Genomic DNA, 23,759 nt, shown 5'->3' on the forward strand with positions numbered 1-23,759 from the left:
TAGTTTACAATGCGAACATGAAACATGAAGTGCTCGCTAGGTGGAGTAAATGCCCCAATCGTTAACCTACTACTCACAAAGAAAACAACAGAGAATAAGACTACGGGTAGAAGCCTAATCCTGAGCTAAGATGCTCCCTATCCAAGAGAAGAGTTGTTCCTTTATCCTGACAATGAGCTGTGTACTGGACATGCTCCCCTTCCGGAAGAGGCGCGCATTGCATTCCAGCCAAAAGGGTCCAAAGGATGAGCAGATGCAGTTCAGTCCTCGCCCGTACCCCGCCACTCTGTTATGGAGTCGACTTTGTGTTCATTCCTGAACAAAATGACAAATTCTTTTACACGTTTTCTAATCTTAAGGTGTATTAAATCATGCGAGATTTTAGTGACGTTCACCTCCGACCAAAGTTAGGGATTAGTAGGTTTTGAGATTCGGATTTGAGATGATTCTATGGATTCTTGACTTAGAAGAAGCTCTGGAGGAGGTAGATCGTGCCGGCAAAGGAGGCAGGCGCGGGGGTTGAGCGGCGTGGGCAGCGTCGGTCGTGGGAAGGGGAGGACCTTTGGTAGGCCAGTGTCAGGATGAAGGAGTGAGAAAATGAGTTGTTACAGAGGCGGGGAGGTAGAAGAAGACTGTTATGGGGCAGGTCGAGAGGTTGAATAAAAGTGTGAGTTGTTGGATGCCTATTCAGTGGCTCACAATTGTCATTTGAAAAAGAAAAAAAAACAGGCACCTCGGTGGTGCTTAACGCTAAGGAAATACATGATCCTGGTAGTGAAAGCTCCTCAAATTAACCGGCCGGCATGCAACTCATCCGATCCCTAGTTAGTTGATCTTGTAGAACTTGTACGGCTTGAGCCCGGCGGTGACGTTGAAGTACTTGAGCGTCTCCGCCCACCGCGGGTTGTTCTTGAGCCGGTGCACGGCGATGGTGCTAGGCATGAACTCGTGCTCGCACTCGTCCACCGGCACCGGGTTCAGGTAGTCGTGTATGGCCGGCTTGGCGTTGGACCGGTTCTTCCCCTTGTCCCCGATCCGCAGCCACTGCCCAGTGAGCATGTCCTCCGTCCCGACGCTGTGGTGGCGCGCCACGTCGGAGGTCGCGATCCACTCGACGAGATCCCACGACAGCACGTACCCCATGCCGGCCATGTACTCCCTGAACGGGTCCGTGCTGTTGCACGGGATGGTGGCGCCGTAGTACATGTCTTCCCGCGGCATCGCGCCCAGCGACTCCGGCAGCTGCGGCAGCCGGATGAAGATGTCGTCGTCGGACTTCATCACGTAGTCGTACGGCTCGTCGGCGTACAGCTCCGCCACCGTGGTGAGGTAGGTATAGGTCTTGCCGCCGTTGAGGTTCTCCTCGCAGCCGTCGAGGATGATGACGTCGTCGTGGGCGAGGATCTCGAGCGGGACCAGCACGCGCTGGTCGTCTTTGTACAGCCGGCAGAAGACGAACCGGACGTCGATGTGCGCGGTGAGGCCGCCGGACGCTAGCTGGTGCCCGGCCGTACACCATGCGGAGCAGGTGCCGCCGCTCGTAGAGGTCGGCGCGGGTGAGCACGCTGATGAGGAGCCGGAAGTCAGGCTTCCGGGTCACGGCCGGCTCAGCAAGGCGCGCCGCCGTGTGCGCCCCCGGCGGAGGGACGCACGCGCTCATCATCGCCTGCAGCTCGAACTCCTTGGGGTACACGAAGAAGAAGATGAAGACCAGGAGCAGGAGGGGAAGCAGGACCGGCGCTTTGCTGGAGGCTGACAGCTTTGGGAAGGCGCTGTGCCTCTTCATGGTGGCCTGGAGATTCAGTTGGTGATCTCCAAGCTTACCGGTGCTTATGGACTTAGCAAATTGCTCGGCGGCGGCGGCGGCGGCATCGCGAGCAAGAAACAGAGTCGTTGCAGAGCTGCTTCGACGCAGCTCTTGCTTTGATTCTTGAAAGTTTGCTAGCTAGTTACTATTCACAAGAATTTCTGAGTTTGATCAAGTTGCATGGAGAGCATGCATGCAACTATCCAAGTGAGCGGTGGTGATTGATATGATGCTAGCTAAGGCAGGCTTTGAGGCATCGGTTCTTTTTGCTGGCTCGTGAGCACGATCGGTGGGGAGCTTGGCAGGTACGGTGGGGAGCTTGGCAGGTACGGTAATGGCGACGCTTTGAGTAAAGGCAGGCGAGGTCGATGCGGAGTCAGTGGAGTGGAAGGGGAGGCCAGACATGCGAGGTCGGATCTTGGGGAAACGTACGTACGTAACATGTCCTGGCCGTGGAGTCAACGTTTCTACAGCATTGCATGGATGCATGCAAATATCGCGCATTGGAAGACAGGTTTGGACTATGGAGGAAGAGAAGAACGGGTTTCTCGATCAGTATTTGCTGAATTTGGATCCATCAGCTAACTGAAGCCGTATCGTTTGATTCATAACATTTCTACGCCATTTAATTAACAGAATGTCTATACATCAGTCCAGTAAAATTTTGCGAAATCTCAGTCGATAGTCACCTTACCGGTGCTATTCCGATAAGGTTAAGATCATCTCTAACCATATTCCTTTTATTTCGTTCCATTTTCGATTCTCTTTCCCGTTCCCATTCACTTTATTTTCTCTCATCTCCAACAGCTTCCCTTCAAGAGGAATCGCGAAGGGAAAGGAGAGAGAGAATCTCGTTCTGAAGGGAATGACTTGAGAATCCCGTCGTGAAGGAAACCATAAAGGGAAACCGTTGGAGCACTGAAGGGGATGAAAATTCCTTCACGACGGGATTTTGGTCCCCGAATGGAAGCCGTTGGGGCTAGCCTTAGGGCCCTAAGTTCGCCCCCCCCCCCTCCCCAGCTTAGAGGGAGGATAGGAAGGCGGCGGCCATGGGATTTGAGGAGGGTGGTGTGTGGGGCTGATCGACAGGTTTAGGTCCCTGTCGGAGGATTAACTCATGTCGCAGGGATCCCGAGAGACCCCTTTTTTAAAGATTCGGGCGGGGGATAATCCTGAATAAGTTCGTCGGAGAAATAAATGGAAGTGGAAGTAAATATAACGGCCGGTGGGGGGGGGGGATGATCGACCTAGTGCAAAGGGAAGTAAATGCACCGGAGTTTAGACATGTTCGAGCCGCACGAGGGCGTAATACCCTACTCCTGTATGGATGCTATATCTTACCCTGAGGGGGATTCCTCTTGGATATATCTGGTTACAAGAATATATTGTCTAACTAAGAGCTTGAGGCTCCTTATTCTAGCTCTGCTCAGGCTTGCTTGCAATGTTTTCATCTGAGTGTGGCACGGTCGACTGCTTGGTTTGTCTTTTTTCCAATTGTCCTCTCCTCCAATGTTTCCAATTGTCCTCTTCTTTTCTGTATACCGATCCTTTTATGCACTCGCCGGTCGCGACATACCCCGAACGGGAAGGAAGGGGCACAAGTTCTAAGACGCAACGACTGGAAAAGGCGTCATCATTTCCTCTGGGCGAAGTGACAGGGGCGGTGGAAAAACGCGGTGCGCGTCCGGCCACTCGTCACTGTGGACGCCCTGGCGACGGGCGCCGTTGAGAGGGCCCACCGGGCAGCCACATAGGCACCCGGCGTACCCGTCCTGTCTTGTTCCTCTGCCACGGCAGGGCGGCGGGCGGAACGCCTTGATCCTGGCAACGTTATCCCGAGATACACCGGATGATACGGGACGGGACCCGTGCAATTAATGGCCCCACGCCTCTCTGCCAAAGCATGGCAGGGACTGACACTGCGGCGGGAGCAGTTGGGGATGTCAGGCCGTGCACGCCCATTAAATGCGGCCTCGGACCTCTGACTGCTTGACACCTCATCAGCGGGCCCCTCGGGGGCCCTTCTGGGTCGTCAGGGCACCGAATGCTCGGGGGTACTGTTCACCTCCTCGAGCACTCTCTCCCGAGCACTCTCGCACGAACCTTCAGGGAACCGAGTGCTCGGGGGCTGCCACGTGCAACCCCGAGCACTCTCTCCCGAGCACTTTTGCACTGACCCTCGGGGAACCGGGCGCTCGGGGGCTGCCGCACGCAGCCCCCCGAGCGTGCTCTCCCGGAACTTAGCTCTTCTGATCGTCGGGGGACTAGAGTGCTCGGGGGCGACCAGGCACCTCCCCGAGCACTTTCTTCCCGGTACTTGGACTCTGCGGGTCATCGGGGAACTGGGGTGCTCGGGGACCAGAGGCTGTGGCCCCGAGCACCTTCTTCCGGGACTTAGATTTTCCTCCTCCCGCAGGAGGGACCTCGCGGGATGATGACACGTGGCGGGCGGTTGGCCTGGCCTCGGGACTTAGGGACCCCCGGTTCCTGATACACCGACAGTCCCTGTAGCAAACATTATTTTATTATATTATAATTATAATTATAGTGATTAATGATAACATAGTTATTGGGATTAACATATTTGTCAGTAATATATTAATAATAATATAGTCATTGAGATGTAATATACCATAGCCGGGATAAAAATTGACTGAATTGAAAAAAGTTATACGAGAATTGCTCTCGCTGGATGCTTTGGTGCTCTGTGTGTTGAACTCATCGGAGTATTTCTGACAAAGGGGGAGAAGGCTGAGGATCCCGCCAGATAGTCCGGTGATCTGCACTGGGTAATACCAGAATATTTCTTGTAGAGAAGAATACAAGTGTAGAAGACTGAAGATTAACCTACCGGATGGTCCAGTGCTTAGTTTGTGCACATCGAATTATAGCACCAAATAATTTCTTGCAGAGGCGACTGCAAGTGTTGAAGAATGAAGAATAACCTACCGAAAAGTCTGGTGCTCTAAAGATGAATGTATCGGAGTATTTTACACAGAGAAGCTGTAAATGCTCAGATGGCTCAAGATAACTCAGTGGAAGGTCTGGTGATAGATTTAAGTTGCATCAGAGTGTCTGGTGTTCACAAAGACATTGAGTGGAGTTCTAATAGCTAGTTTATGATGTTGTACTCACTGGATGATCCGGTGTTAGTACTACTGCTCTCACCGGATCATCCGATATTAACAGCTTTTATGAGCCGTTAGAAAAATAGCTAGTTGATAGGTTTGAGACTATAAATACTTCTTCATTCAGTCATTTGAAGGTGTGGCATGATGTTAGAGTCCAGAGAAACTCATACACACTGAAGAAGACATCAAAAGCCATCAAAGTGCTTAAAGTGATCATCCAATGTAATTAAGTATAAGATTGGTGAGTGATTAATATTTACAGGTCTAGAGAGAGTGTTGCTAGATGATTGCTGCTTAGAGAGTGGATTAAAGAGTGATACTAACTTGTAACAAGAGATATGCCGATACCTTATAGTCTTAATGACTCATCGATAAGCTTGTTGACCCTCCACCTGGTGTGGAGCAGTGACAAGACACGTGTATGTGGACGAGAAGACCTTTACCTTAGTGGCTCAAGCTCCAAAGTGATCACGACGGTAAGTGACCAAAAGAGAGACCAGTGGTAAGACCTTACATTGGTAGCTTGGTGGCTCATCCGGCTCGAGGTTTTGCCTTGGTGGCTCAAGAGTCATGACCAATTACCGACGAAAGCATATTTTTGGTGAAGCCCTAACGTAGATTAAGAGTGACATTCATGTCATCGATACCATATGATTAAAATCTCTTGTGTCGAGTTTGTCTCTCTAACTTATTTATGTTTTCGCATTTACTTTCTTGCAATTTACCTTGTTAGAGTATATTGCAATCATCTTGAGCGGTAGAGTAGGCACGCTAAATAAATTTAGAGCATATTTAGATATAATTTAAGATAAATTTATCTTATAAATTTTTTAAAACTATTAATTTCTAAGTGTTATAATTTATCTGTATTAGTACGTTACCGTTTCTTACAGTCCCTTTAATTAATTGGATGGTAACAGACTCAGTAGTCTCACTAATAAGCAGTATATTCACCACTTCATTCATTAGTGTCTTCCCTTCTTTTGTTTGAGCCGGGAGTACTAAGATGGCTGTATTTGTCAACACTCAACACTCGAACGGACAATTTCAACAAATAACCATGACACCTTGCGTAAGGAGCATACCAATGCGACGTAATTTCCGGAGATTTTGGACTTCACATGCCATCTTTGCCAGTAATGACAGCAACACAATAGGATTATTTATATACAGCATCGCATCTACGCAACGTCAACAGCTGGACTGGCCACTAGCTGACTCTATATATGGCCAGAGCTCACTGAATGTTCAGACTTCAGCGCGCCGGTGCAAGCCATGCAAAAGCGTTTCTCTTCCTAGGTGGGCCAGAGACCACAGGTAAATTCTAGGCACCGGATCGACTATACTGGAATATAGTTTTGCCGGGCAGTACATGCAAAAGCATTTCTCTTCCTAGTGGCAGTGACAAAGCTCGATCGCGTTCTGGTATCAGCTGGAATAAGAATAACAGCTTGGAGGCACCCAGGTGCGTGACATGGAAGAAGTTGAGCGTTCGCGCGCACTTGAGGCGGTCGTTGGGCTTGTGCACGGCGACCGTGTCCGCCGCGAGCAGCTCAACTCCTCTCCATCCCCTCGTCCCAGTAATCGTTACATCAGCGGCGGCGCGCCGTACTTGTTCTTCCCCCTCGCCGCGCCGGCTTGTACGCCCTCTGGCTCGCTCGATCTGGTCGCTCCGCGCGCTGTTCGTCCGTCGAAGCGATCCACGCCGCCGCGTCCTCGACACGAGGTACCCCATCCCGGACATCCACAGACCCACTTGTCCATGTCGTCATGCCCATGTCATGCTCGCTGCGCGCCTTGCCCCGCAGCGTGTGCGCGAGCGTCTGCACTCTGCAGGCGGTAGTACGGGCACGTTTGGTTTGCAGCCCTATCAAATTTTTTAGCACGTTTCAGATAATTGGCTGCCGTTTGCATGGCTTTTAACTTTCGGCACGTCCGATCATTTCAGTTTTGCACACGGGCGAGAACAAGTACAAGTGTTCTGCTCAGCTCGTGTTTTGGCTGCCCAGCCAAAGCTATGTGGTAGAATGGCAGTTATGCACGAATTTTTAAACTCATATATTAACAAGTTTCAAATTACTATATTTAGTGTATAGTATATTTAAATTATGATATATTTGTATTGTTATATTTCTTACAATTAAATCTATAAAATAAGATGACACGCTATAAATTAGATTCAAATCAAATACACGAGATCAGATCTTATATGATTATTTTTCATCCCACGACTAGCCTTACTAGGGGTGGATTTTTTATATTTTGTTCCTTTTTAAAATATATTCTATAAATAGATCATTTTGCATGGCATCATAACATTTAACATTGTGGTTAAATAGCACGACACCGTGATAATTGACGCTACGATAGCTGCCCTTATACGTTAGACTTGCAAGATCATATGTGACAGCTACCACAATATTAATTAAGATAATGTCATACTATTTAATAACACGCCAATAGTCATGGCGCCGTAAAAGATCTAGTTTTTGAACATTTTCCCCTATAAATCCATGGGTAAAAGTTTTTTAAAAGGGCCAACGTTTAAAATTCCACCCTTACTGGGCCCATTCAAGCGACTAAAAACGTGGCCACGTAGGCCTTCTAAACATTCCGGCCCAATAGCCGCATTGGGCGTAAACCCTAGCCCACCGCACTCCCAGAACTTAACGCAGTAATCCTAACCGTCCAGTATCCAATTACCTCAATCCTGACTGTTCATTGTCGGAGCCGAGGAATACTTATGTGTTGCTAGCGCCGCCCACTAGGGTTTCTCCCCTTCGTGGTGTCTGCCCGCCTCCTTCGGACTCCACCTCCGAGCTCTCGTCTCCGGCGGCAGAACCAGCAGCGGCAAGATGGTGAAGGGGCGCACGGGGCAGCGCGTGAGGCTCTACGTCCGGGGTACCATCCTCGGATACAAGAGGTGAGCTCTCTCTCTCTCTCTCCGACCGATCGCCGCTCGATCGGCTGCAGAGTTTTCTCGTCCGTTCGCCGCGGTGTGATTCATGGGGGCTGGTGTGCAGGTCGAAGTCGAACCAGTACGAGAACACGTCGCTGGTGCAGATCGAGGGGGTGAACACCAAGGAGGACGTGGCGTGGTACTGCGGCAAGCGGATGGCCTACATCTACAAGGCCAAGACCAAGAGCAGCGGCACGCACTACCGCTGCATCTGGGGCAAGGTCACCCGCCCACACGGCAACTCCGGTATCGTCCGCGCCAAGTTCAAGTCCAACCTGCCGCCGGAATCCATGGTGAGCTGGGCCGCCCTCCCCGTGTCCATTCGTAGCACTGCCTCGTGTTCCGGCCTGGCATTTTGTGTTCTTGGCTAATTCTGCTGTTGTGTATGCTTTGTTGCAGGGGCGCAAGGTCAGAGTCTTCATGTACCCAAGCAGCATCTAAAGGTTCGTACCCATTGCACTCAACATAATTTAATGTTATGGATTAATTAACGAGTGTGCCACATGCGTCCACCAAGTATATCAATAATATGCTCAGTTATTCATGGATGAGCATTTGGTTACTGCTGGACGCTCTTATTCTTGATTGAACCCTTGGAACCTATCTCGAATGCATCTTCATTCTATCGTTAGCAACTTGTTTGGCTAGGCAAGGGTTAAAATGGGCTAAATGGTTTTCTCACTGAGGAATGGTTTGTACATAAGTGTGCTCGATTTATTACATGAAAATATACAGTGTCATCATATGACTGTTGGGTTGGCATGTAGCAGTGTCCTGTTTACAAATGTCTTTCTTGTTTCAGCTGCAAGAACAATTAAGGTTTAGTTGCATATCATTTGACCTGTCTGTAATTGTGTGCACCACTGATTAATTGAGTTATCCAACCTTGCTCTTAAGCCAAACTTTGCATGTATTGATAGAATTGCATTGTCTGAGCCTATACTTTTTGGAAAGAAAAGACACATCACAGCTATTTCTGTGATCATGAATTGGAGCATCACAAATGATCTGCAGGCCACTTATGCTGCCCGATTTCGCTTGAACTCATTAATGCGGTAGACATACCAAACTGAATAGAATGGTAGCTGACTTATTTTGGGTTTAAAGGACCTAATGAGTAGTCCAATTTGACATTATGCTATAATATGATTGTTTGAATTATATGAAATCAATTTGAGACATTGCAATATACTCTCTAAATTCGCTAATTCTTAGCATTTGTTCAAAAAAATTTGGTAGACAATATCTGTCACTTGAACATTTCATAGGCATATTTCTTGCAGTGCTGTTTCCAGCTGAACCCATTTTAATTTATCCCCTTGATTTGTTCTATTTAGTGAACAAAGCCAGGTATTTTGATTTCTGAACATAGTTATTATGCTTATCTTTTTTACTTTTGTAGAAGTACTTTAGACTATAGAATCCGAGTGCCTCAAAAAGATGTATTCGTGTGATGATATGTTCTTGGTATAATTAAATATTTTGTGCATAAGTTATGCTGCAAACATACTTAATTCTCAGTTCACAGGTGTTATCCATTGCTAATGTTATGTATCATCCAATGCAGATAATTTCAAGGTGTGGAGGATCGTGCTTATCTGCTAGATTTTATTTTGAGCTATAAAAATCCTTGTAAGGTGTGGTTTCAGGTCAAGAGGTAGCAAGTTGGACTGTTTCTTTCAGAACCCGTAGAAGTTATCCTTAGTTTTGATGTTGCAGACCATTTAAATCATTAAATGGAGTTGGAGTTAGAACAAAATGTGTAATCTGCCATTTTATTTTTGTACCTTTTGTGTTTACCATTTTATATACCCATACCGCTCTCTGATTCCTGAATCAGAGATGTTTTCCTTTTGTTATGTTGTACTATCTCCGACTTACTGTTAGTGGGTGTGTTTCGAGATCGCTCTGAAAATAAGCCGTCTAGATTGGTGGCATTATTATACACTTCCGTGCGCGTTTAGTATCAAGGGGAAGTGGCAACCATTTGTCTCAGCCGTTCGTCGCTGTGTTAACACTTCCTGCTATGTCCCTTAATGTGCGTCCGCGTCAACGGGATATACTGTTCGAAGCTGCTATGTGGGCATGCTTTATGTCATGGAGCCGCGTTTATCCGCTGCGAGGTTAGCTAACCCTCTCAGCTGGATGGCAAGTAACCAAGCTGCTTGGCGTCAGAGTTAGGAGTGTTACTGTTTTTTTTTTTTGGACAAAGCCAGAGTTTATTCATTCAACAAAAAATGTTTGGTACAAGTTTGAAATATGGAGGACGCAGAAGCCAAAGATCCCCCCCCCCCCCAACCTCCAGAGAACAAGAAATTATTTCGATAACATGAGCTTCACCATTTGAAATATTTGAATCTCTGCCTTTCATGCTTGAAAACGATCTCCGGGATCGAGCTCGACCACCTCCAGACAGTCCGACGCCAACACACGTGAACTTTTGGTAGGATCTTGAGCTTCCAGAAATCCTTCCATCCATTTGATCTCCCATTTACATCTGAGCATTCATCTCTGCTCTCTAGATAGTCCTCCCGCCTGAATTTATTTTGGACCAACATTCTATATGCTGATCTGACAGTGAACAGGCCAGATCGCTCATAGTGCCAGGCCCAAAAACCATCTTGCCGAATTAGACTGAGAGGAGTCTGCTTGATTGCTTGGACATCCATATCAAAAAAAAACCATGGATGTCTGATCAATCAGCTCTGAAACCCGAGCAGGAGGGTTCGAATTTTTTTATGCCACTGGTCTCAATAAACCATCACGAGGAATCCAATCGTGACACCAAATACTAGTATCATCTCCGGAGCCAATTCGCTTGACAATACCTTGAGATAGAACATCTCGGCCATTCAAAATTGCTCTCCATATTTGGGACAGTCTACTCCCTAGGATGCATTAAAAAAAAAATCCACATTGGGAAAGTAAACTGTTCGTTGAAGCTGAGCACTCAAAGATTCGGGATTCTGAATAATTCTCCGTGCTTGTCGAGCCAAAAGGGATCAGATTGAATAAATATTTCTGAAGCTATGCCTCTATGAACTTTTGTCGTGTCATCTTCTCTCACGCCACCCAGCATGCCTTGCCATTCCTGCTGCCCCACCAGATAAGGGAGTTTATTTTTGTTAGAAAACAGCGATCCAAGCCGGACAACTCCTTTCAGGAGGGTGTTTTCTGAACGGACACTCATTTATCACTATGATTATACTTATATACTCATTTAAGATACTACAATGTGAATTACATAAAAAAATTGAAAATAAATTCATCAATTTTAATAGATTTTGATAATACCTTCATATTTGTATATAAAATATAATATACTAAAAATGTATAAATCACCTAAAAAGTATACATACCACTTGGATGATCTTATATACTCACATACTTCATGTACATACTATTTATCACATGCTTCATGTACATATTATTTATCATATGAAATAATCTTTATATTATGAGATACGTATGTGAGAGTATATACTCCCGGGAGTAATACACACACATACACACACACACATATATATATATATATATATGTGTGTGTATGTATATATATGTGTATGTATATATATGTATATATGTGTATATATATATGTATATATATATATATGTATATATATATATGTGTATGTATATATATATGTATATATATATATGTGTATGCATATATATATATATGTATGTATATGTATATATATGTGTATGTATATGTATATGTATATGTACATATACATATATATATATACATATATATATATGTATATATATGTATATGTATATATACATATGTATATATATACATATATATACATATATATATATATATACATATATACATATACATATATATATACATATATATATATATACACACATATATATAACGATCATCAATAATGAATAAGTTCAAATTATTATCTGTTATCTGCTACTTTGCAATCCAATTACTCTCGAAAAATTTATAACAAATACTCCTTGACAAACTGAAACAACCCATTGAGTAAGTAGATGTAGCTTGCATAACGGATTTTATGAGTATTTCCTTTCCTCCTACCGACAGTGTTTGCTCCATCCACTCTTGGACTCTTACAAATTCTATCTTTCAAGAACTTAAAGATTTATTTGGCACATTCACAATCTGTTCTACTTCAATTCTCAACTGCTCGCTACAGCCCTTACGGCAGAAAATAGAGGATTTGTCCTAGTTGATCCGTTGACTCGAGGCATTGCAGTATCTAGTTACTGTTTTGTTAACACCGAATCATATATGCAGGTAGAAAGATTGTCTAACGTTACTACACAGGGTGACACCATCACTGAGAGTTGAGCTACGTATCAGCGACAACTAAGTGTGCAGTCATATAAGAGGAACCGCGTATCACCCGGGCTAGGGGCACCGTGCAGTGATTTGGGTCCAGCCGCCTGGGCAACACACGAGCCTCGCGTTCAGATTAGGCCCATGACAAATTTTGCTGCTCAGCGTTGGACTCGAGCGGGGCTCGTACCTAGACTGGGCTTTATATCGGTGCGCTCGTACCGCTACCCAAGGCCCAGAATCTGGTCTCGTCTCGGCGCCTCGCCGCCGTCGCCGTTCGTTCTTCCTGCGCGCCCGCCCGCCCGCTCAAAACGAATTTTCCCCAGCCAGAATCCCACCTGCCTCACGACCCTGACCCAGCATGGCGGAGGAGCAGATGGAGGAGGCGTCGACGGCCACGCCGTTCCAGCTCCAGTTCGACAAGCCCATCCCCTTCCAGGTCTCGTCTCCGCTCTCTCTCTCCCGCCTCTCCTCTCTTTCCAGCCTAAGTGCTGGGCGCGCTCGTCTCGGTGCTTAAATTGATCGAGCGAACCCGGGTCGAGTCCTCGAAGTAGCGCGCTGCCGCTTTGGTCCTGGGTATTGACTGGCTCACGGGATGGCACGCGTGAATCTGGCGGGTCCAGGACTCGCCGCCCCGCGTGCGTGTCAACCGTTTGTTGAAATTCCTACGAGAGTTAGGTTTACCGGAAACTGATTCATCTGACCTCTGCATGAGTCGGAAGGAGCCACTTTACTGATATGGAGCAATAAGCACCACCATGTTTACCGATTTCAGTTTCGAAGCAAAATGTTGTTTAAGAATTTGCTTCGAGTGATTACACCTTTTTTTTTGGCACCTTGTCATGCTTAACCCATCTCATTTCTCCTATTATCCTATTAGTTATTCAGTATCAACAATGCTTAAGTTATAGAGAAGCTAATGGTAAGCATACAGATCAAACAGTTGTTTCAACTTTTGTCGCTTTATATGCTTTATATGAATTTCAACTTAAGTAATAGATAAATGACTGCAGTGAAATTCACTTTCCATTATTTCTTATTAATTTCCTTATATGTGCTAAATGAGGCATCGGGCACTAATCTTCCCATGTTTCACTACTTGTAGATAAAAATGGCAGAGTGGAATCCAGAGAAGGATCTTCTTGCTATGGTTACTGATGACTCCAAGATTCTCCTCCATCGCTTCAATTGGCAACGGCTGTGGACAATCTCTCCAGGTTGCTACCCTGCTACCCATGATCCTCATTTTTTTAGAGAGGACTAAGTCCATTTTAGCCCTTTGAACTTTCTAGAATCTCTGATTAACCCCCTGAAATACAGTTTCAGTTTTCTTGACCCCTGCAATCTTTTGAATCTAGGTTAAATTACCATCCCCCCCCCCCCCGCGCGGTAATCTTTTAAATCTAGGTTAAATTATCATTTGAGTAGTGTTACTTGGACACAGACACCGGTGTTAGAATCTGACTCGGATTTGGGTGTCCGATTCGGCAAAAAAAATTTGAACACGCGAAATACAACTCAAAATCCGACTCGGATTCAGGGTGTCCGATTCGGCAAAAAAATTTGGACACAGGTGTCCAGGTAACAATGCATTTGAGGTGGTTTGACTATGTAGTTTCGTTGATGTGTCACCTGATTTGCTACATGAACATGCACGCCGCCAAGGTAACTTTCGAGGGGGTAAATGAACTTGTTACAAAATATTAGAAATATTTTTTGCATGTGTTTTTCTTATCACTGCTAAATTTTTATAGATAATATTGGTTTGGAGGAGAAGAGTTGTTATTGGCATTTCTTCTTATCTTGCATGTCCAAAGAAGCATGCGTAGTGTGCACTTTGCCTTTTCAATAATAATCCACAGTCTCAGTGGACCCTTTGAATTTTAAAAAGGTTGTGAGAACTGAATATTTATAATTTTGCAGGGAAGTGCATCACATCTATTTGCTGGAGCCCTGATGGTAAAATAATAGCACTTGGCACAGAAGATGGTTTGGTTCTTTTGCATGACGTTGAGGTGTGTATGTTGATGATGAATACAAATTGTTGATGCCTTTTGTTGTATGTATTTAACATTCTTTCATACTCCATAAAAACCTGACCCAGTGTCTATTTTCTCTTAGTAATTTGCGAATGGCTCAGTTCTCATTTTGACATTCGCTTTAATGTAGGCACATTATGGTGTCCATTCCATTGTTGATAAAAAAACTTAGTAATTAACATTGAAAATGAATTTTACAAATCTACTGCTTCATTTTAGGATGGGCCATTAATATGTTATCTTTGACCATCTTTCAGTAACTAATTTTCTTTTCATAAGCTGAAAGTGCTAGAGGTGATTAATTTTTTCTAATTCTTTCCTTTTCCGTTGAGCACAATGTCTAACTTGGAATATATTGCAATTTCGTTAATATTGAAGTTAAATATGTATTATTGCTAAAGTTATTAGTACCATTTGCTATAATTCTTTATATGCTCCCTAGCAGCTGTAATTAGCATATGACCTATCTTATGTTTCAAATTCTCCAAGTTTACCGTTTTCAGTTACTATTGATACCAAACAATCTCTCATGCTATCAAATTCTACTATTTAATTTTGCTTTACTTTACCATTTTGTGCATTTATAACTGAAGGGAGTCTGATTGCAGAACGGGAAGATGCTAAGAACTATAAAATCCCATGATGTTGCCATCGTATGTTTGAATTGGGCAGAAGATGATCCACTATCAAGGGTATACTATTCCTCTTCCATCTATTAGAAACGTTAACTATGAATAGTTGCATCTCATTGTAAAATATAACATCATCCCGTTTAAAAACATCATCTATTATGTTCAATCCATGAATGGCTTTGCTCTAATTAAAATTAGTATAGGTTTCCACTAAAAAGTTTTGATTACTGAGTCTTATGCTAATTTCTTCAGACTGACAACGATGATGTGTTATCCTATGAAGACCGCACCACACGTTTCTTTCCTCCTGCTCCTGTGATGCCTAGGACAGGTGGACTAAGTTCTGGAGATACTGGTCTTGCCGATGAGAATGAAGAAGCCATTCAGGAATATTCTAGTGCTTCCTGTCAGCGTTTTAACATCCTCTGTAGTGGTGGGAAAGATGGTTGCATTTGCTTCAGTATTTTTGGAATATTTCTGGTTGGAAAGATAGTAAGTAAATACAAAAACCGAGTGCTCATCGACATTTGAACTCAATAAAAGTTTGTCACCTGTGCATGCTTTCTTCTGATTCTGAAGTTTCTTTTTGTTTGTCCCGGAGACCTTTGTACCCTAACAGAAAACATGATATTAATATTATGAACTGGTTCTTCTGGCAATTTGTTTGCATAATTTACAAAATTCCATATTCCATTTCTGTTTTCGTTGTGCATTAATCCCTAGTGCTAGTGCATCAAATTTGCTTAGTATTTTTTCTTTTGTGCTCCGTGCTACACCATGAGGGCAAGACTGTTACCAAGTTACTATGTCCAGCAAGAAATTTTTGTCATGCTACTAAGTTGGCAGTTGCCAAATAGACATTGCATCAAGAAATAGTTTCTTCAGATGCTTATTTTAAAAAGCAAAGCAAACAGAAATGGACTTTTAGTCTTTCAGGTTTGGTTATTGCTATCATTGGCTGACCCACCATATTTCTTGGTTTTGCAAAACCAACATTTTTTTAAAGAAAAGTATCCTTAGTATTTTAAAGAGTGATGCCTCTACTCACCACCTTTTTCAGTATGTATTTGAATTTTGAAGTATTAATGCTATGTTTAAACTTTAAACTCATTCAAGCAAATGCTGGAAATGCCCCTGATTGTTGCCAACGATGACAATCTAATCTTTACTTCCATTATCTGATTATGTAGGATTTTTCTGTTTTTCCACGTGGGCACGAGCTGGTGTTGTAATATGATGAGAGTAGTGAAGTTCATGTCTTTTACGTGTTTCTTTTATTTATTTATGTAATCTTTAAGGGCCAAGTCTATGGACATAGCCACTGTTGCCTAATCTTTTGTGTTTATAATTTTTTATGAATACCATAGTTCTTTTTATCCAGTTCATTGTTCCATAAAGTCAATAGTTTTATGTCTTTGACATTTCAGAACATAAATAAGATTCCAATCCATGTTCAATCCTCTGGAAAAAGTAGTTACCAATTCCGGGATGCTTCAATAAGCAAGGTCATTAACTCTACATTCCCAATGCACATGTTAATTGTGAAGACTAGTGACGTGACTATGTGTACTGATGGCATGGTCGCCTCATTAATCTACTACATATGAAATTCTGCGCGCTCATTGTTCTTTATATCAGGTCTCTTTATCAAGAAACCTCCACAAATTGGTTCTTCTGTGCTCCGGAAAGCTGATTGACACTGACAACCTTTCTCGCAGCAACAGCATTTCTGTTGGGTTACATTGTCTCCACCTGGATTCTTCTATCTTTTTCAACAGGTAATGACATAACAGTTTCATTAAATTTTACATCCTTCTGTCCTTATTCGGAAACCATTATATTGCTGTTCTGTTGCATGACGACTTCAAAATGTATATTGAGATCCACATAAAGTCATAGAATTACCCATCTTTTAATGGGCCCACTCACTTTCAAAACTACAATTCTGCTCTGTAGCCAGGTGCAAATACCTCAGACTGTTGTTTGCCCCTCTAAAAATATATCAGAAGTATTTCATTACTAATTTTGTAAGGATATTAACTCTCGTGCCATGCACATATTTCTGCTTATGTGTCACATACTAAAATTGGTATTTTATCATCAATAAATGTGTTAAAGGAAAAATGAGCTGCATCAGGTGTCCCAACAAGCGTCAAGTATTCAAGATCTGGTCGAAGTTGTCCGTGCTTCAATATCTTTGATGTCGAAACAATGGTCAAGTGCTATGAACTTATTTCATGAGAAATTTAGTGCTTTGCCCTCTCTGATAGTTGCACATGGTAAGATTGGTTTCTCTTAAGACATAGCCATCAAGATACCTGTACCTTTGTTCTGTCTTCATTGGTGAAAGTTTCTGAGTGCTTACAGGAGTGGAATCTAGCTCTGAGGATGAGTTTCTGAGCCTTTTGTTTGGGACACGTACAAGTCCAGCACTTCACCAATTCTTAGCCAGTTCACTTGGTGAAGCGGTATTTGTTGCCACCACCACAACTTCCCTACCTTGTTTTCTGGGACAGTCTGCCTAAGCTTGTCATATCATATGTGGGTAGGGTCTCAAGAGGATAGCCAAGGCTGTAGACGGTGCTGGAAGAGAAATTCGTGGTGTTGTCAGCGAGCATCTTCAGGTTAGCTACTACCTACCAATGCCACAGAAATGTGAATTATTTGCCATGTTGGTTCACTTTTCAGTGGACACTGTATGTTTTCACACCTTTCTGCTATAGTCAGTAAATTAATTGTGATATTTTTAGTGTTTTATTTGTTATCTCATGGCTTTAAACCAGGTAGTGTTGTTAATAGTTTAAGAACATTGGACATATCCTCCTGCAAAATTAGTATCTCTTTCCTGCACAGAAATAAAACTTAAAGTCACGTGGTTCTTTAAATTGATGGTCATCTCATTTGGCTGTACTAACATGTGCTGCACATACTTGTACCCTTTTTCTAGTTTCTATCATGAGAATTTAACCGCTTCTTATTTATGTTCTTTATTTACAGCCTGCAGTTGAAACTATTTCATTTAGACTCGCAGAACTAAGAGGCCTTGCAAGATGGCGTTCACGATTTCAGAACATTGGGTTAGATGAAAAGCTTATTGATGGTGTAACTGAGAGTATAGGGATGCTAGTTGTTCAAGTTGAGCGCTTTTCAAGGGTTGCGGCTACCGTTCTTTATCTGGTACCCTTTTCCCTTTTGCATATTTTTTTCTTTTCTTGAACGTTTTTTGTCCTTATAACATGATGATGATTTGATAACTAATAATTAAGGGTTTACTAGAAATACGGTATATCCTGAGGATGGAGTACCATCATATACGTATCTGTTAAATTGTACGTTAGGTTTAATAACCGTCATGAGACAAATATGGCATGTACGGTTATTCGAGTCAGTTCATTGTGTTCTACGTGGAAACTATCTCCGGATTAGGAAAGAATTCTCCGGATAACACATCAGAAAAGTTACGCTCGAGACTCCGAGTATGGTACGCCTCCCCGATCCGACTATATAAGGAGGGGGAGGAGGTACACCAAAGGAAAAGAAGGGAGAAGTGAAAAAAGAGTCTGAGACAAGCTAGTGAGAGCCAAACAGAAGCAATACGAGGTCGGATAGAAGTAGAAATAATTCATTGAGATCCACAGGAGATTCAAGCTACGATCAGATTTATCTGATGAGGGCTTCAAGATCTAAAACACGAGAGAAGTCGCCTAGATTCATATGATTAGATCTAGACACATTCCTGTTGTAATTGTCTTTTACTAAGATTTATCAAAACAACACAAGACATATGGCTGCTATCCTAAGAGATGTCCAAACCTGTATAAAATCTCGTGTCCTCTTCGATATGCACAGTTGATAAACATGTATCCTTATTTTAAATAAATATTTGCATAATCGACTTTACTAATCGTCGAAAAAAATGAATCTCCTCCCCGGAAAATGGTCACAATCCTTTTTACGACCAGAGTATATAAAAATGATTCATCCTATTGACTGTGTTCATTAGAGTAGTAGGCTGAACAATGATTCGAGCAGGTGCCTGCCGTTTGTTCGGGACTGTTTGGACAATCAATTATATTACCATTTTTAAAGTTTTTTTAATACTCTAGATTCTGCTGGTTTGGTGGATCAGACTGCCACATGCATATTCAAATCAAACTGTAAATTTTGATCCACCTAAATAAGAGAATTTGTTATTAGTATTTATTCATAGAATGTGCTTGTGTCAGTGACATAGCTGTTTGGAATTTTTGTGTTTGTGTGATATTATTTGCTTCCATGCTCAGTAGTTTCCGATATGCAGTATGTTTAGTGATAATGTGATACATTTAGGGGCTTGTTCTATAGTAACTTCCATTTGTTAATCTGCTCCCCAGTTTCAAAATTTCTTCACCTGGGTTTTGAAGTGTGTTAAGATATTATTAACTGAACCAACCGATCAAGTTCCAGCAGCAAACAGGTTAGCCTTTTTTCCTGTTATTCCCTGCATTCATAAATCTTGAACCAATATTTTTTCATTGATTACAAGGGCATCATCCTTTGTAGTGAACTTGTGGTGATTTTTTTGAAGTTTCTTCTTGATAAGGATCCAATCAAACAGCTACTTGAAGCAGATGAGAGATTTGAGTGTGATATGTAAGTAGCATGCCACTTGATTTCTATTTGCTATGCAAGTACGTAGTCTCAAGCTGCTATTCACCCATCCTTTTTGATAAGCTACCTTGTCATGCACAATATGTCACAATCTTCAGTTGAGGTAGATGTATACCTATAGGCACATGGTTATATCCCTACATGATTGGTGGGTTGTACCATGGATGTATCAATAAATGCTAGTTAACTCACAAGAATAACTTCTGAAATGTACAATTTTCAGTGTTTCTGTTTATACTTGGTGTCGTGGTGTTGTAAAATGCTTTGTCTCACTGAATCTGGTTTTTCAAGATCTTGGGATGTATGATCTAATAAATCCTGAGTCCAAATCAGCAAAAGTGATCAGAAGTCATTCAATCACATGGAACTGTTGTTTGTTCCTCTTATGTTGTGTTTTTTCATCACTATATAGCTTTCCTTTTTTTCTGATGATGCGTTCCTGGATTCCTGCATTTCTTAACTGTACTGAACATGCTTTTTTTCAGAGATACTACAAGACATGTTGAGGAGCTAGTAGTTTTTGGAGGATTTACAGACACCCAATTTCTGGAAAGGAGTTTGGTAAAACAACTTAATGAATTGGAAGAGAGGTGAAATCATTTTATCACTTGGAAATCTTTACTAGTATTTTGTTCTAGATGGCTCGAGATTGGTATTCAGTCTATCTTAATTCTTTACACTACATTATTTGTTATTTGAACAGTCAATATTTTATCAGTCAGATCCTTTTATTTTCACTTTCCACATAGTAAACACTTTCGAATCTGTTGCTTGTTGCTTAAACATAGCTGATCCTTTCCTTTTGCTAAGCAGTGTTTATGCTGCACTTACCATTTTGTTTGTCATCCATTTCAGCTTGAAGGAGGCTTTCTTGATGCCATTTACCACTATTTCGTCACAAATACACTGTCAAGGATTACTTCCGCTTTATCCTGTTACATCATCAGTTACCTTGTCATCAACCTGTGTGCTGACATCGCTATCATTCTATAAGGTCATAAAGTGAAACTGTACTCGTCATATGTTGCTGTTCTTGTCTGTAACTTCTGTATACACACTTTGCACTGAATCAATGTTTCTGTTGCTCTTAATGTTCTTTACTCATTAATTGAAATAGCAGGATGAAAATTCACAGCATGATGAGTCCTCATATAGCTTGACTGACTACTTATGCTTCAAGATACCTGATGGATCATTAAATAAAAGAAATTGTATTGGTGTCATAAAGGACTTCTGTGACTCTTGTACTGCCTTAAGCATGCCATCACCTTCAGGTTTTCTGTTGCGTATACCTGATGAATATGAGTGTGTTGACCTGTCTCTTTATAAGGTATTCCCTGTTGCATCTGTTGAGGTCTTGAGGCAATATTCCACTTTTTGTACAGTACTTGGCATAGCTTACAGAAGAAATGTTATCCATTTTAAAAACAGGACAACCAAGTAGTTCTACTACTTAGTGAAAGGTCCTGTTGTGATGGTCCTGGAAGATCTTGGATGCTGCTGCTGCAGATAGATAACTTTTCTTTTACACCACTCTCGAGAACATACCCTGCAAATATTTACAGTCTGCAAGAACTGGTGGTAATAATCCTTGTAAATGTTAAAGTTCATCTGTTTGATGCTTCTAGCACGCACTTCATTTCATTGCAGCTAGTCCTTCAATTAATATGTAATCATCAAAAGAAAATAAATAACTGTCAACTGGATCTTGCAATTGGTGTATTGACAACAGCTTATTTTATGCAATTTTACTCATTATGTGACCTGACCTTACTTTTCTGGCAAATGGTAATAGCATTGCTTCTTTCCTGTCATGACACTTGTAGGAACTGGATCTCCAGTTGGACACAGATTGCGGGAAAGTTCGTAGCATACCTCATACCGTATCTACTCCACTGGCAGTCAGTGGTATGTTGAACAAGAACTTCTTTATAGGAATTTTAATTGTTATGCATTTTACATTATGTGTGACTCCTGGTGCTCACTTGTCTGAATGTTTTATGCAGCCTCAAGAGGGGTTGCTTGTGTCTTTTCATCTCGGCGACATGCCTTGGTTTACATCCTTGATGAGGATGAGGATGAGGACGGGGATGAAGTTTCTGATATGGAGTGATCGTTATCCAATTTCTAACAGCTTCAGCACACCATTTCGGTGAATGTCATCATACCATCTTATGCTGGAGAAAGAATGCAATCGCATTGTCTTGTGCTGAAGAAAAGAAAATCCAAATGTCCGCCGCTGTGAGCAACGCTGTCTTGTTGAGCAGGAGCCAGGGGCTAACATGATGTTCATGTCCTGAAACTACCGCATCTCTCATTCCCACGACTAAGCAGCGCATCCTCTGGTTTTGAAGCTATAACAGCCTAGCAGCAGGTGATCTATCTGCTTCTCCTTTTATTGGTGAAACCGTCAGCAGTATGGGTGTGGTTCTGCAAGTTGGACTTATATATCTGCAAAACGAGCTTTGACGAGAAATGGTTTCGTGATATCCTAATTTATCGGCGTTACCCCATCTCTCTGATCGTATTGTGCTACAAAGAGTACTCGTGTTACAAATGTGGATGCAAATTCGTCGAAAACAGAAATGTGGATGCAATGGTAACTTGGAAAAGAGTTGTATCGCTAATCGTGATGGGCATTAAGGCTGGTTGTAAAACCAGGGCATGCTACTGGTGTTACATGGCTTTATTTTGTATTTTTGGAGCTGCTTTAATTGGGAAGTATGAAGTGTAGACCGTAACCCTTTTTTCTTGGTTTAGTACGCTAGTGTACTTGATTTTTTTAAATATCTGGCAAGGACATGACCTGTAGTTCTTGCAAGGTACCATTGGGCAATCTGTAGCAATGATGATAAGATAATATAGGGTCTCGTTGCAACGATAAACGCAGCACGAAATCCGAATTATCGATTCCTAATCCAACAGAACATTGTAGCAGCTTGCCATTGCATCACGGTGGTGGATGATACATACCCTACATCATCACATTATCCACTCAGCATACATAATCTTAGTACTAATGACTCGATTTGTTTTAGCTAGCATGTGATACTTTGATTTGCCGTGCCAAGTCACGTAGTACCAAAACTGCAGAAGAGTCTGTACTGAAATTGATGTAGCGTGCTTCCCTGCAAACTACTACTTGGATCCTTTGTGCTAGACGAGATCAGACACAAAGGCAGTACTTGTACTGTTGTATAGCAGCATCTACTCGTGCAGTCAGATGATGGTGTTTAGTGGGAAAAAATTCAAAAGTATATAACATACTTATTTATATTTATCAAAATAGATAATATATCATTGTATTGACAAATTTAACATACGTATTTGGTATCTTATTTACCAAAAATGATGAACAGTACCTTATTTGGCACTTGAGATACCTAATATAGTACTGTTCACAATTTTCGATACCTAAAGTGCCAAATATTAACTATATTTGATACCTGAGGTGTCAAATATGATCAACAGTGCCATATTTGGCACTCATATGCGAAATACAACACAACTCTCCGTCTACTCACGTACATAAATAGTAGCCACGTTGATTAAATTTTGTTTCCACTCTTCTTCAAAACGATGGTCTTCTATTACTCAAAAAATTGAAACCTTTTGTATGTGTTCCATAATACATGTGCAACCCATTTTAATTAAATTCACCCAAAAATCATTTGTTTATTTTAAACTAAAATTCTTCAAAAAGACTACTTTTATAACTTCTAATAATTGCTAGTGACTCGAATAAATTCCCAAAAATCTAAAAAAAATCACTAATATTCTTCTTATATGATGGACTAATTTCTAAAATTATTTTTAGACCTAGGTTACATGATGAAAAAATAAGTTCCTTTGTAATGCTCAATTTATATATATTTCTATCATTTCATATGATATTTTTCTTTTAATTCAATTTGAATTCAAACAAAATTCAACTATCTCATTATTTTTATCCCGTTGATATGCTAACATTTTAACTACATTTCTGAAGAACGGTAGGCGCGTTGGCGCGTATCTTGAACTATCTCATTATTTTTATCCCCTAGTTTGCACCGTTAAAGAGACGCGCTAGCTCATCCACCGTTATTCTGAAATATAGTTAAAAGGTTAGCATATCAATGTGATAAAAATAATGAGATAGTTCGATTTTGTTTGAATTCAAATAAGAATATCACGTAAAATGATAAAAAATACATATAAATGGAGCATTATAAAGGAACTTATTT

At 42.0% G+C, this 23,759-nt stretch overlaps 2 protein-coding genes and 1 pseudogene across 3 annotated transcripts; 2 read left to right on the top strand and 1 right to left on the bottom strand.

The window, feature by feature from the left end:
* Positions 1–825: 825 nt before the first annotated feature.
* Positions 826–1,786, bottom strand: LOC133918119 (beta-1,3-galactosyltransferase pvg3-like; annotated as a pseudogene).
* A 5,912-nt stretch (positions 1,787–7,698) lies between these two features.
* Positions 7,699–9,756, top strand: LOC133919946 (large ribosomal subunit protein eL33w-like). The gene is made up of 4 exons (XM_062364527.1): positions 7,699–7,861; positions 7,962–8,190; positions 8,297–8,340; positions 9,465–9,756. The coding sequence occupies exons 1-3, from the start codon at positions 7,794–7,796 to the stop codon at positions 8,336–8,338; spliced, it is 339 nt and encodes a 112-aa protein (XP_062220511.1). The 5' UTR covers positions 7,699–7,793; the 3' UTR covers positions 8,339–8,340; positions 9,465–9,756.
* A 2,687-nt stretch (positions 9,757–12,443) lies between these two features.
* LOC133919948 (anaphase-promoting complex subunit 4) lies at positions 12,444–22,372 on the top strand. Of its 2 annotated transcripts, none has more exons than XM_062364528.1 (19): positions 12,444–12,654; positions 13,321–13,432; positions 14,139–14,230; positions 14,863–14,946; positions 15,139–15,378; positions 16,314–16,391; positions 16,525–16,664; positions 17,005–17,165; positions 17,254–17,354; positions 17,436–17,510; positions 17,884–18,063; positions 19,260–19,342; positions 19,429–19,518; positions 20,022–20,126; positions 20,392–20,530; positions 20,654–20,866; positions 20,968–21,117; positions 21,363–21,444; positions 21,543–22,372. In XM_062364528.1, the coding sequence occupies exons 1-19, from the start codon at positions 12,577–12,579 to the stop codon at positions 21,647–21,649; spliced, it is 2,310 nt and encodes a 769-aa protein (XP_062220512.1). In that variant the 5' UTR covers positions 12,444–12,576; the 3' UTR covers positions 21,650–22,372. The 2 variants fall into 2 exon arrangements, with proteins under 2 accessions (XP_062220512.1, XP_062220513.1); XM_062364529.1 differs by having other exon boundaries at positions 20,657–20,866.
* The last annotated feature ends 1,387 nt before the right edge of the window (positions 22,373–23,759 follow it).

This window comes from Phragmites australis, chromosome 5 (assembly GCF_958298935.1).
Source record: "Phragmites australis chromosome 5, lpPhrAust1.1, whole genome shotgun sequence".
In the NCBI taxonomy this organism is placed as follows: domain Eukaryota; kingdom Viridiplantae; phylum Streptophyta; class Magnoliopsida; order Poales; family Poaceae; genus Phragmites; species Phragmites australis.

Bases quoted from the DNA above. Each gene is read 5' to 3' on its own strand.
- LOC133919948 (XM_062364528.1), top strand. From the start codon at position 12,577: ATGGCGGAGGAGCAGATGGAGGAGGCGTCGACGGCCACGCCGTTCCAG. The intron at 17,355-17,435 runs GTATTTGTTGCC...ATATGTGGGTAG, and splicing joins CCAGTTCACTTGGTGAAGCG to GGTCTCAAGAGGATAGCCAA. The intron at 18,064-19,259 runs GTACCCTTTTCC...TCTGCTCCCCAG, and splicing joins CGGCTACCGTTCTTTATCTG to TTTCAAAATTTCTTCACCTG.
- LOC133919946 (XM_062364527.1), top strand. From the start codon at position 7,794: ATGGTGAAGGGGCGCACGGGGCAGCGCGTGAGGCTCTACGTCCGGGGT. The intron at 7,862-7,961 runs GTGAGCTCTCTC...GCTGGTGTGCAG, and splicing joins ACCATCCTCGGATACAAGAG to GTCGAAGTCGAACCAGTACG. The intron at 8,191-8,296 runs GTGAGCTGGGCC...GCTTTGTTGCAG, and splicing joins ACCTGCCGCCGGAATCCATG to GGGCGCAAGGTCAGAGTCTT.